An 11,595-nucleotide genomic window follows, 5' to 3' on the forward strand; every position below is an offset into this window, starting at 1 on the left:
GAGACACTTGTACCAGTACCCATTGACCTAGATGAGTCAACGAAACTGATCGAGGTGACAGTACAACGTGCCCAAGAAGAACATAACACACAAATTGAGGTTGAGAGAGAAGCTGATACAACCCAGGAACCGGTAGTTGAGGTGGTAGCTGACAAAGAAAATACCCAAATCATTTGGAAGAAGAGACCCCCGCACCATTCTCACAGAGGTTGGCCAAGTACCAAAAAGAGGAACAATACAAGAAATTTTTGGAGATGCTGAAACAAATCCAGGTAAATATTCCATTGATTGATGCTTTAAAGGAGATGCCTGGTTATGCAAAAATGATGAAGGACTTGATGTCCAAAAATTGGATTTCCATGACTTGGCCATAATGACTCTTACTCAGACCTGCAGTGCGGTAGTGACTAGACCAATTGCTGAGAAGTTGTCTGACCCAGGGAGTTTCACAGTTCCTTGCACTATTAGTAACTTTTCTTTCGCCAAAGCACTTTGTGATTTGGGGGATAGCATAAATCTTATGCCCCTGGCGATCTACAAGAGGTTGGGGATTGGAAGAGCTAGACCCACTTCGATGTTCTTGCAGCTGGCTGATATGACCGTGAAAAGACCCTCTGGTATCTTCGATGATGTGTTGATTCAGGTAGGGAAATTGGTGTTCCTTGTAGATTTTGTGATTCTAGATTTCAAGGTGGATGAAGATATTCCCATAATTTTGGGAAGGCCATTCTTGGCCACTGGGAGAGCTCTCATTGATTGTGAAACTGGGGAGCTTAAGATGAGGTTGAACGATGAAGAGATAACATTCAATGTGCAGAAATCTATGAGGCGACCAAGTGAATTTGCCAATTGTTCTCTTATTGATGTCGTGGATGTAATCGTAGAAGCTGATGATGAGATGCTGACTATTGAAGACCCTCTTGCTGCATGTCTGGTAAATTTAGATGAGGTGAATGGGGAAGAACTGGTAGAATGGTTGTTGGCTTTAGAGGTCAGATGGTTATGGGATAAAACTCATGAATTTGAGCTCTTGCACTTAGAAAATTGAGAAACTCCTCCAGCCAAGCCTTCCATAGAAGAACCACCAAAGCTGGAATTGAAGCCACTGCCCGCCCATCTCAGGTATGAGTTCCTCGGACCTAACTCCATATTACCTATTATTATCTCATTTAGTTTGTTAGATGCACATGCACAACAACTTTTGCAGGTACTCAAGGAGTGTAAGACTGCCATTGGGTGGACCATGACAGACATTAAGGGGATTAGCCCAGCCTATTGTATGCATAAATTCTACTGGAAGAGGGACACCAACCTTCCAGGAAACACCAAAGAAGGCTGAACCCCAACATGAAGGAAGTGGTGAAGAAAGAAGTGATAAAGTGGTTGGACGCGGGAATCATTTTTCCAATATCTGACAGCAACTGGGTTAGCCCGGTGCAATGTGTGTCTAAGAAAGGTGGCATGACAGTGGTCAAAAACGATAACAATGAGGTGATCTCTACAAGAACCGTCACGGGCTGGAGAATTTGCATGGACCACAGAATGTTAAATCTGGCCACCCGGAAAGACCACTTCCCACTTCCCTTCATTGATCAGATGCTAGACAGATTGGAAGGGAGGTCTCACTTCTGTTTTCTGGATGAGTACTCAGGGTACAATCAAATCTCCATTGCACCAGAGGACAGAGAGAAGACCTCCTTCACTTGACCATATGGCATTTATGCTTTTCAGAGGATGCCCTTTGGCCTATGCAATGCACATGCCACATTCCAAAGGTGCATGATGGCCATATGCACTGACATGGTAGATGAAATAATGGAGGTATTCATGGATGATTTTTCAGTGGTGGGAAACTCATTCTATGAGTGCCTTATAAACCAGACTCGTGTGCTGAAATGGTGTATTGAGACTAACCTAGTTCTTAATTGGGAGAAGTGCCATTTCATGGTATAATAGGGCATAGTCTTGGGATACAGGGTATCAAGTAAAGGAATCGAGGTGGATCGTGCTAAAGTTGACGTGATAGCAAAGCTGCCACCTCCAACTTCAGTCAAGGCAATCAGGAGCTTCCTCGGGCATGCCAGTTTCTGTCGGAGATTCATAAGAGACTTCTCAATAATTTCCAACCCTCTCTGTAAGTTGTTAGAAAAAGATCACCCCTTCTTGTTTTATGATGATTGCAGGGTAGCATTCAAGGAGTTGAAAAAGAGGCAATCACAACACCCATCATTGTTGCCCCCGACTGGGAGCAACCATTTGAACTCATGTGTGACACCAGTGACTATGCAGTGGGGCTAGTGCTGGGACAGAGGACAGACAAGCTAATGCATCCAATCTACTGTGCCAATAGAGTGTTGAGTGGAGCCCACCTGAACTGCACTGTGAATGAAAAGGAGATGTTGGTTGTGGTGTCTGCATTCGACAAGTTCAGATCATATCTGATTGGCTCTAAGGTAACTATATATACTGATCATAAAGATCTCATGTACTTGATTGAGAAGAAGGAGTCTAAACCGTGCCTGATTCATTGGGTGCTATTACTGCAAGAGTTCGACCGCAAAATTCGTGACCGTAAGGGCACAAAAAACCAAGTCGTTGTCCATCTATCATGACTTGAGGGAGCTGAAAACTCAGTTGAGGTTGAGGATATTCTAGAAACCTTTCCAGATGAGCAACTGCTCGCTACAAGTCTTGAGGAAGTGCTATGGTATATAGACTTTGCAAATTACCTAGCAAGCGGTATATTTCCCTATGACCTTTCCTCTGTACAAAAAAAAGTTTCATTGTGACTGCCGCATGTATTATTGGGATGAACCTTATCTATTTTTAATATGTGTTGACAATATGATCCGGAGGTGTGTCCCCGAGATAGAACAATCTTCTATTTTGCAGGCATGTCATGCATCGGCGTATGAAGGGCATTTTGGAGGAGTCAGGACAGCCACAAAAGTGCTAGAGGCCGGTTTCTTTTGGCCAACAGAGTTTAAGGATGCACATCAATGGGTGAAGGGCTGTAATGAATGTCAGCGAACCGAGAACATTTCCCGTCGCCATGAGATTCCTATGAACCCAATTCGAGAGGTTGAAGTGTTCGATGTCTGGGGGATTGACTTCATAGGCCCCTTCGTCAGCTCCTTTAGCAATAAGTACATACTTGTTGCTGTAAATTACGTGTCCAAATGGGTAGAAGCTGTAGCATTGCGCACTAATGATCCAAGAGTGGTGGTGGGTTTTTTGAAGAAGAACATATTCACCCGTTTTGGGACTCTGAGAGCTATTATCAGCGACGGAGGCACCCATTTCTGTAATTGAGCCATCGAAAAGTTGCTAGCAAAGTATGATGTACACCGCAAGGTGGCAACACTATATCATCCATAGACCAGTGGATAGGTGGAAGTGTCTAATAGAGAGATAAAGAGTGTATTGACCAAGACGATAAACGCCACAAGAAATGATTGGGAGAAAAAGCTAGATTATGCACTCTGGGCTTATAGAACTGCTTTTAAAACACCAATTGGTATGTCACCATATATGTTGGTGTTGGGGAAGGCCTACCACTTTCCAGTGGAACTTGAAGATAAAGCTTGGTGGGCACTGAAACAGCTGAACCTAGACACTGAGGCTGCGACACAACGAGAATCACTAAATTGCATGAGCTTGATGAGTTCTGATATCTAGCTTTTGAGAGCACAAGGTTGTACAAGGAAAGAGTGAAGAGGTTGCACAACCAAAAAATTTTTGAGCAACATCTCACCCCCGGGGACATGGTATTGCTCTATAACTCAAGATTAAGGTTATTCCCGGGTAAGCTCAAGTCACGATGGTTGGCCCATTTTGAGTGGTCGAAGTATTCCCTTCAGGGGCTTTAGAGATTCCCTCGGAGAAAGACTCTCACACATTTAGAGTCAATGGGCAGAGATTAAATCTATATGTAGGCATGAATGAACCAAAAGAAGTGACAGATATCCACCTGATGGAACCTCAGAGGTCGAGCGAACCATAAATGCGCTTATCTGCGTCGTGACGTGATATTAAATCAGGCACTTCGTGGGAGGCAACCCATGAATGTTGTTGTTTTTGTTTTCTTATGTAAACCTCTAAAAAAATCCTCGCACCACGACCGCGGCTCGACCACGGTCACTGATGAGTAGTTTGCCTGGACTTTGCTCGACCCACCGTGACAACGAAAGCATTCTGTCTCAGATATTTCTTTCACCGCGGCTGCAGTGGGATCACGGTGGTTCGCTAAATTCTGTCGCCCAGGTAAGTAAAATTTCATTTTCTTTATTTTTCCCCCGTTTTAATTTCATTAAAAACACCCGCCCCCTCACCTTCCCCATCTCCTCTCTCTCTCTAAACCCTAAACTCACATATTCCTCCTCTTCTTCTTCTTCTTCTTCACTTCTCTCACTCCCCAATCTCCATTCATCTCACTCTCTCTTCCATCAAGGTATGTCACCCCCCTATCTCTTCTATTGTATTTTTGTTTTAGATTTTATGTTAGTTCCATGTTTTAATTGTGTACTATTTCTAGTAGATTTTTGTTTATTTCTTTTGATTTTCGTTTTTGTTGTTGCTTGTTAATGGGTTATGTGGACAATGTTGTAGAGTAGTGTGTGCACAATGTTGTAGAGAAGTGTATGCTTGTGGGTGTTGGACTAATTGTTGTGGGGTGAAATGGTGAAGTACAAATTGGTGATTTGGGGATGAATTGATGTATCCATGAGGGCTAAATGTGTTAGGATAGTGCCTTGCTCACAAAGTGTTTGTTGAATTTCCCCAATGGTGTTCTAAGGGCTAATATGACCTTGGCGGTGGTGGAGTCTGAGTAACCACCCTAGGTTCACACAACTCAAACCCCCACTGATAGGAGCCTCTATTTGTTTGGAAGGTACAATGCACTCATCTAGGAAGAGACGCACCATAGGGTCCTTCGCTAGTGGACCCAACAGTTCTTCGAGAGCTCGGGGTCAACCTAGTGCGGAATAGTTTGACTGCACTAGGTTTGTCTCCAAACCAGCTAAGGACAGGTATAATGCCAAGGCGTTAAAGAAATTGTTACCGGAGGTGCATATTGACCGGGAAGTTTTGCAAGTGTAATGCCCAAATATCTTTGCTGAGTTGAGGAGGTGTCAGTTGGACATCTTCTTTGAGGAACTGGAGGAGGCGAATGTACGGATGGTGAGGGAATTCTATGCTAACTGCTCAAAACATGAGAATGGGGTTGTCATAGTACGCAATACCCAGGTAAATGCGTCCCTCGAGGCCATCCGCCGGGTGTACTGGCTACCAGTATTCATGGGGGAGAGTGATACTTACATTGCTTATCATCGCGTAAGGGTCTATTGGGCACCAATACTTGAAGCAATTTGTGTGCCTGACAGGGAGCATATATGGATAAAGCATCAGATCACATTGAACTCACAGTCTCTCAATTAGGAAGCTAAGTGTTGGCTCACCATTATCAACAACCGCTTGCTACCCTCCAGCAACACGATCGATGTCAATGGGCCACGAGCAACAACTATCTAGTGTTTTATGACCCACCAGGACTTTGATATCGCCAAGCTCCTACATGATAAGATGTTCGTTTGCTCCCCAGAGGTACTCAAAGGATTTTACTTCCCCTCTCTGGTTACCAGGCCGTGCCGTGCTGTAAGAGTCTCTGAAAATCCCAGAATTGATGGGAAATTGCCATTGAAAGCCTCGTTCCAGGCTAGCAAAATCACAATTGGGAGAGAGCCGGTAGTGATGGTTGAGGATGATGATGAAGCTGATGAGGATGCTGAGGAAGCTATTGTCCCACCACATCCGAGAGCTAATGAGGTAGGCCTATCACAGGCCCGCCGAAGTACCCGCCTAACAGCACTGGAACAAGAAATGGCTGGTCTCTACACTTCTGTCACTGACCTGGGCACCAGAGTTGACACTCTGACCACTCAACAGGCCAAGTTAGAGAAAAATATTATGGGATGGCTTCGAGTGCTAGGACGAGTACGTCACCTCGATCCTGGCACTGTCTCTAATCAGGATTGAGCTTCAGGGAAGTCCCCTTACCTTACTGTGCTTTATATATGTTGACATGGGGACATTCCAAAATTTTAAGTGTGGGTTAGGGGATGGCTGTTGTTGTAAAAAGATTGTATAACTTTGTATGATGTTGCTTTCTTTTTGATTGTTTGGTATTTTAGGGTCATGTTTGTTAACTTTGACTTGGCCCGAAGACGGACACCTTTCGATAGGTCTCTTGAGGGACATTAGTCGAACAAAAAAAAACAAAAAAAAAGGGAGTATAAGGACTCTTCCCGATGACGAATCCTTTAGACAATTTCTTGAGGGAAGTAAGTCTAGAGAAAAGACCAAAAAGATTTTTTTTATTTTAGGTAGTGTAGTAACTCCCCCTTGATTTTTCTTTGGGCCACGGTTCTTTTCCAAGGGTTTAGCTTGAACTAGGTATAAGTAGTTTTTTTGTTTATTTTGTTTTTAGTTAGTATTGATGGGCTAAGAGCTGAAATAGAAAGAGAAACCCTTGGCGTTAATAAACTTGAACACAGTAGACACTGGAGTATAACGCTTAGTCTCAATGGTTGACTCTTGCTAAAGTTCCTTAAATTTATATGTTTGTAACTGACTTGAACACTCAAAAGATAGTGTTTTTATAAACCAATCTGGAGTGAGTCATGTGCCATGTGTGTGTGAGTTGTACTGTATTCTATGCTTTAGATTTAGTGTCTAGAACTTGCCCTGTGTATCTGCAAAGTGAAATAATAACTTTATTCAGTCTTAGAAGTGATATAGGCATTTCTTTGTTAAGCCAAATATATAAAGTAGACCCACCTAAATAAAATACATTTTAGTTAACCCCGTTGAGCCTATAAGCCTGTTTCTTTGGCAACCACACTGTGAACCTTACCCAATTGTTTGAATAGCTATCTTTTTGAACCCCCTTTACCTCCCATGAGCACTTGAATGGCTTTGAAATATGAAAAAGTTAAAGTGTGGGGTGGTGGTTTGGTTTTTGAGTGGAACCAATGAAATAGAGGAAAGGTGCAGTTTTTGGAAAAGTAAAAGAAGAAGCACCACTTAAAAAAAGAGAGAATGATTAAATGTAGTAGCTGATAAGTGGTGGCTTGATACAAATGCACCTAAAGGAATGGAATGTTATAAATAAAAACTGTGGTGGAACGTCTGGTTGGCATAAGTATGATTTTGGAGGTTAATGTGAGTGTATTAAAAGTGCTTAGGGAGGTTAGTCACTATATCCAAATATATCCTACTCATCCCTTAGCCTATATTACAACCAAGTGAAGTCCTAATTGATCTTAGACTGCATAGGCTCGATTAGTAGAGTAGTACACTACGGGCAAGCCTATGGTGCATCTTTGTGGCATGTGAATGTTCTTTATAAGAGTGAGCAAATTTTGTCTATCTGAGTTCCTAATTGTTCTTAATAATATTATTTGTGGAACTACTCTCTTGTGGGACGTGAGGGCATGTGATTCACAAAGGAAAGGTAAGTCTCGACCTCTATATAGAGTAGTTTGAGTAAGTACGAATATTGCATGGCACGTGAGATTCGACTTTTGAGGCAAATGTTGTTCACTACTAGGTGCAACTTTTGTGAATTGTTCTTGGTGTGATACGTTAAAGAAAAAGCTTGGGGAAGGAACTTTGATAGAGTGTGGTGGATTGCTCGAGGACTAGCAATGATTTAAGTGTGGGGTGTTGATAATAGGCTCTATAGACTATATTTACACCCTAAATGTACCTTGTTTTATTGTTGTTTGAAAGGCTAAATGATAACAAAATGCTCTTATTGGTGTTCTTTTACTTTGCAGGGATTAATCCAAGTTAGGAAGAACTATGGAGTGTTTTGGAGTAAATAATGAGAAAAAAATGTCCAATCAAGAAGAACCCGAGCGGAAAGAAGCAAAAAAAGGACTGGGCATGAGCCACCACGACTGCGGTCGACTGCGGCTGGACCACGGTAGGTTATGAAGCAAGGTAGAATGATTGTCTATCACCGTGGTCGCGTCACGTTTTGCCGTGGCCGCTGTGAACTATGCTGCTGCCCAGAACTTTTGGGACCAAAGTGTAAAATGAGGAAAACTTATACCAAACCCTTATAAACTAAAGAAGCTTGCCCGAGAAAGTTTTAAGCTTGTTTTTAGACTATTTTTGAGGCAAGAACAAGTGTGAGAAGAGCAACCAACCATTAAAGTTTTTTTATCTTGTCTTTATTATTTCAATTGCACATTATAAACAATTTAGTAGTTTTATCTAGTTTTGTTCTGACTAGCTAATTCCTTAGTCTAGAATTTTGATGGGCCTATTAAAGGATGAACTTCTTATTATGTTAATATAGTTTACCCAGTTTAATCTCTATTTGTTTGACTGCGTTCTTGTTGTAGTTTATTGATAGGATCCTCAATTAGATGTGCCTATTTAGTGTGCATAACTTGGGAGAGAGTGCAATTTAGGTAATTGTTGAACAACACCACTCCCAAAGTATACGAGGGATCAATAACCGAGGTTTTAAAGGCGGGATTATGGATAACGAAGCCTTGGGTGCAATCTAAAGTGAGCTGTAATATACAAGCCAGCTAGTGCAACTTGGAAGAGTGCGTCTAGTAAATTGTCATGATTACTCGGGAGAGATTTACGGTAATAATAGTGCTCATGATTGATAGAGACGATTAGGCGAATTTATGTGAAACATAACCGGAAGGGATTCCATCAATAGGGGAAATCATAACCTTAGATCTTTCTCTTAATTGTTTACAACTTAATCATAGTCAGTCTTTATTTGCTTTATTACAATCAATATTAGTTAGTAGAAACATCCTCAATTGTTATTCAAAGCATTTGGGAAGTTGATTACGTAGAATTTCGCAAGTCTAACGAGAGTAATTGATAGGCTAGTTCCTTGTGGGTTCGACTCTGGGCGAAATACTCAAATTATATTTGCAATGTCCGCTTGTCCTTTTATTAAGCATAGTTTGGTGTGATCAATTTGACGAGTTCATTTATCAGATTGGATTGTTTATTCATATCATATTTATTTTATTGCCTAGCTAATAGTGAAATATGATATATGAATCTTGAGTTGAACTTGAAAGAGGTAATTCTTGATTGCAATAGGACTGAATAAAGCACGATCTTGAACCTAGTCATTGGGGAATTGATTTGTGAATACAAATAGAAATATACCCATTTTCCGTGCCAAGTCAATTGTGCAAGAAAATGTTAATGCGTTATTTTTATATCTAATCTTATAGGAACATAGAGTATAGAATAAATTGAATAGGCGAGTAGAGTTTGTCAAATTTCTACAAGTATTATTGTCCATGCAGGTTAATAACCCAGATAAATGAATAAGTCAAGTCGATTGAAGAATTCAACAGGATTATTAGCTAGCCATAACCCTGGAATATTATTTCTCACTGAATTCAACCGTTCGTGTTATGTGTGCTAGTTAATTATTTGTTCTTTTTATTCCAGTTCTAGTTAGTAGAATTAATTAAATAAAAATTACCTTGAAATTATTCTTGACTCGATAAATTAGAATTTTCTTCATTTAGTTGATAATTGATCATAAGTCCTCGTGATAACGATACTCTACTCACTCTTTATTACTTGATTGATCGCGTATACTTGCGCATGGATTTAGGGCAATAGTGTTGTGGTGTTTAAAGTAGCCTGAGGAGTTGAACTTCCACCCAAGTAGGAACCAAAACTTCTAACACATTCAATAGTCTTGCCACTGCATATGCAGGTAAGGTAACAGTAGGTAGAATAGTTGGCAATGGTGGTGGAGCATTCTGAACTCCCTGTTCTTGCACATGATCTGACATAGATGCTTGGGGTTGGCCCATGTTCACATCTTCAGCTTGAGAAGCGGCCTATCTTCTTTTCTGATGAGCCCCAACTTAGCTGCCACCTTGGGTAGTACCATGTCTAGTAGATAAAGGTTTGCGTGTCCTAGACATCTGCAAAAGAAATACTCCAAAGTCAATCTCAAGTTATCTCAACGCTCGATAAAAGAATAAAAGAAGGATAAACATTCCTAGATGTTCATTAGCCTCAAGATAATAAGTATGGCAGCCTACTTTCCTATGACTAGACTCTACTAAACATTTCCATGATTTGGGACTTAAAGCCTAAGCTCTTGTACAAACTATATCACGATCCAATTTAGGATCATGACCGGCACTAGGAGCAAGTTTTCCTAAATAAGCCTCATCTGATTTTACATAAAATCGGACAAAGATTCCCCTATTTTAAAGCTATCTAAAAATAGTTCTTGTCTCATAAACAAACAACTACCAACTAATATTCATCTAAACATGTCATAATCATCATCAACTAACAAAAAATGAGTTTTCACCAATATTACCAATCCTTTCAACACAATAAAATTAAATCCATCTCAAAGTACAGAAAGAAAGTGTAATACTAGTAACTAGTCAAGATTAACAATTGAATACTCATGACACTAATAAAATAACTCTGGAGTAACTCTAAGAGTTCAAAAGAAAAGACTATAGTAAATAAATAAAACTCTTCGCCCACGCGAACGAGTGAGGGGCTCATCGGGAACTATCAACTTGTGTGCTCTAATTAATAAAATCCTCGCTCGCGTCAACTGTTGTCTCTATAAAGAAAAACAGCGAAGAGTGAGTCACTAGCTCAGGGAGTAATAAAACTTAACCACGACCATTTTTTAATTGGGACAAGTCAGAAAATATGCTAGTATATTAAACAGAAAATATCATAGGAATGCCCCTTTCAGAAATAATAAACAAATAACAGTCTCATCATGTTTTTCATGTAATATAATTCAATTTACAATTTGGTAAAAAGCTCGATAAACACTGTGTAATAATAATATTCATGTTTGGTAGGTTTCAATAAATGGATCATATAATCGATATGACTGTAGATTTTTTCTCAAGAAGTCAAATATAACGGTAGTCCCTACTCGATGGAAATCAGTAACGGTATGATAGTTCTACCTTCCCACTAGCGAAGGCTGTAATGGTAACCAGTAATTACAAGGTGTACCAGGTCTAACGAATCCGTCGTTAGCTACGGGATCCTTCAAAGTCTACTCCCATTTACACTTGTCTCTTTAATCCGTTTATACTCGTAGCAAAATATTTTAAAACAATATAGGTCATTTCGGTTATTATTAAATCATATAATTTTGTTTAGATAATGATAAATCTTATCTCAAATAACAGTAAAACATATTCAGTAACAATGAGAATATTCAGAATAACTGTAATCATCTCAAATAAATGTAGTGGTATTATATTTAGTAAAAGACTTGTCCCACATGCAAATTCAAAATAGTCGGTAACATGTTCATATTAAAATCATCTATAAATCATGCTAGTTACGGAAACCCAAATTACGGTAAAGTTACTTCTGACCTCATGATGTCAATTAAACAAAGCTTAACTTCCCGTCAAATCCAAATTGCTCATCTTGTATACGAATTTCTAAATCATTTTAAAGTTTAGTGTCACCTCCCATTAATTCTATAATTCATAAAGTTGAGTAGTACCAGATCATTATTATGATAACCCACAT

General features: G+C 40.0%; 1 protein-coding gene across 1 annotated transcript; it reads left to right on the forward strand.

Annotated features, from left to right (window-relative positions):
- Nucleotides 1–1,347: 1,347 nt before the first annotated feature.
- Nucleotides 1,348–3,312, forward strand: LOC138879880 (uncharacterized). The gene is made up of 4 exons (XM_070159523.1): nucleotides 1,348–1,491; nucleotides 1,732–1,821; nucleotides 2,184–2,453; nucleotides 2,893–3,312. Exons 1-4 carry the CDS (start codon nucleotides 1,348–1,350, stop codon nucleotides 3,310–3,312), a joined length of 924 nt encoding a protein of 307 aa, XP_070015624.1.
- The last annotated feature ends 8,283 nt before the right edge of the window (nucleotides 3,313–11,595 follow it).

This window comes from Nicotiana sylvestris, chromosome 10 (genome assembly GCF_000393655.2).
Source record: "Nicotiana sylvestris chromosome 10, ASM39365v2, whole genome shotgun sequence".
Classification (NCBI taxonomy): Eukaryota; Viridiplantae; Streptophyta; class Magnoliopsida; order Solanales; family Solanaceae; genus Nicotiana; species Nicotiana sylvestris.

Bases quoted from the DNA above. Each gene is read 5' to 3' on its own strand.
- LOC138879880 (XM_070159523.1), top strand. From the start codon at position 1,348: ATGAAGGAAGTGGTGAAGAAAGAAGTGATAAAGTGGTTGGACGCGGGA. The intron at 1,492-1,731 runs GTGATCTCTACA...TATGCTTTTCAG, and splicing joins TCAAAAACGATAACAATGAG to AGGATGCCCTTTGGCCTATG. The intron at 2,454-2,892 runs GTAACTATATAT...TCTATTTTGCAG, and splicing joins CATATCTGATTGGCTCTAAG to GCATGTCATGCATCGGCGTA.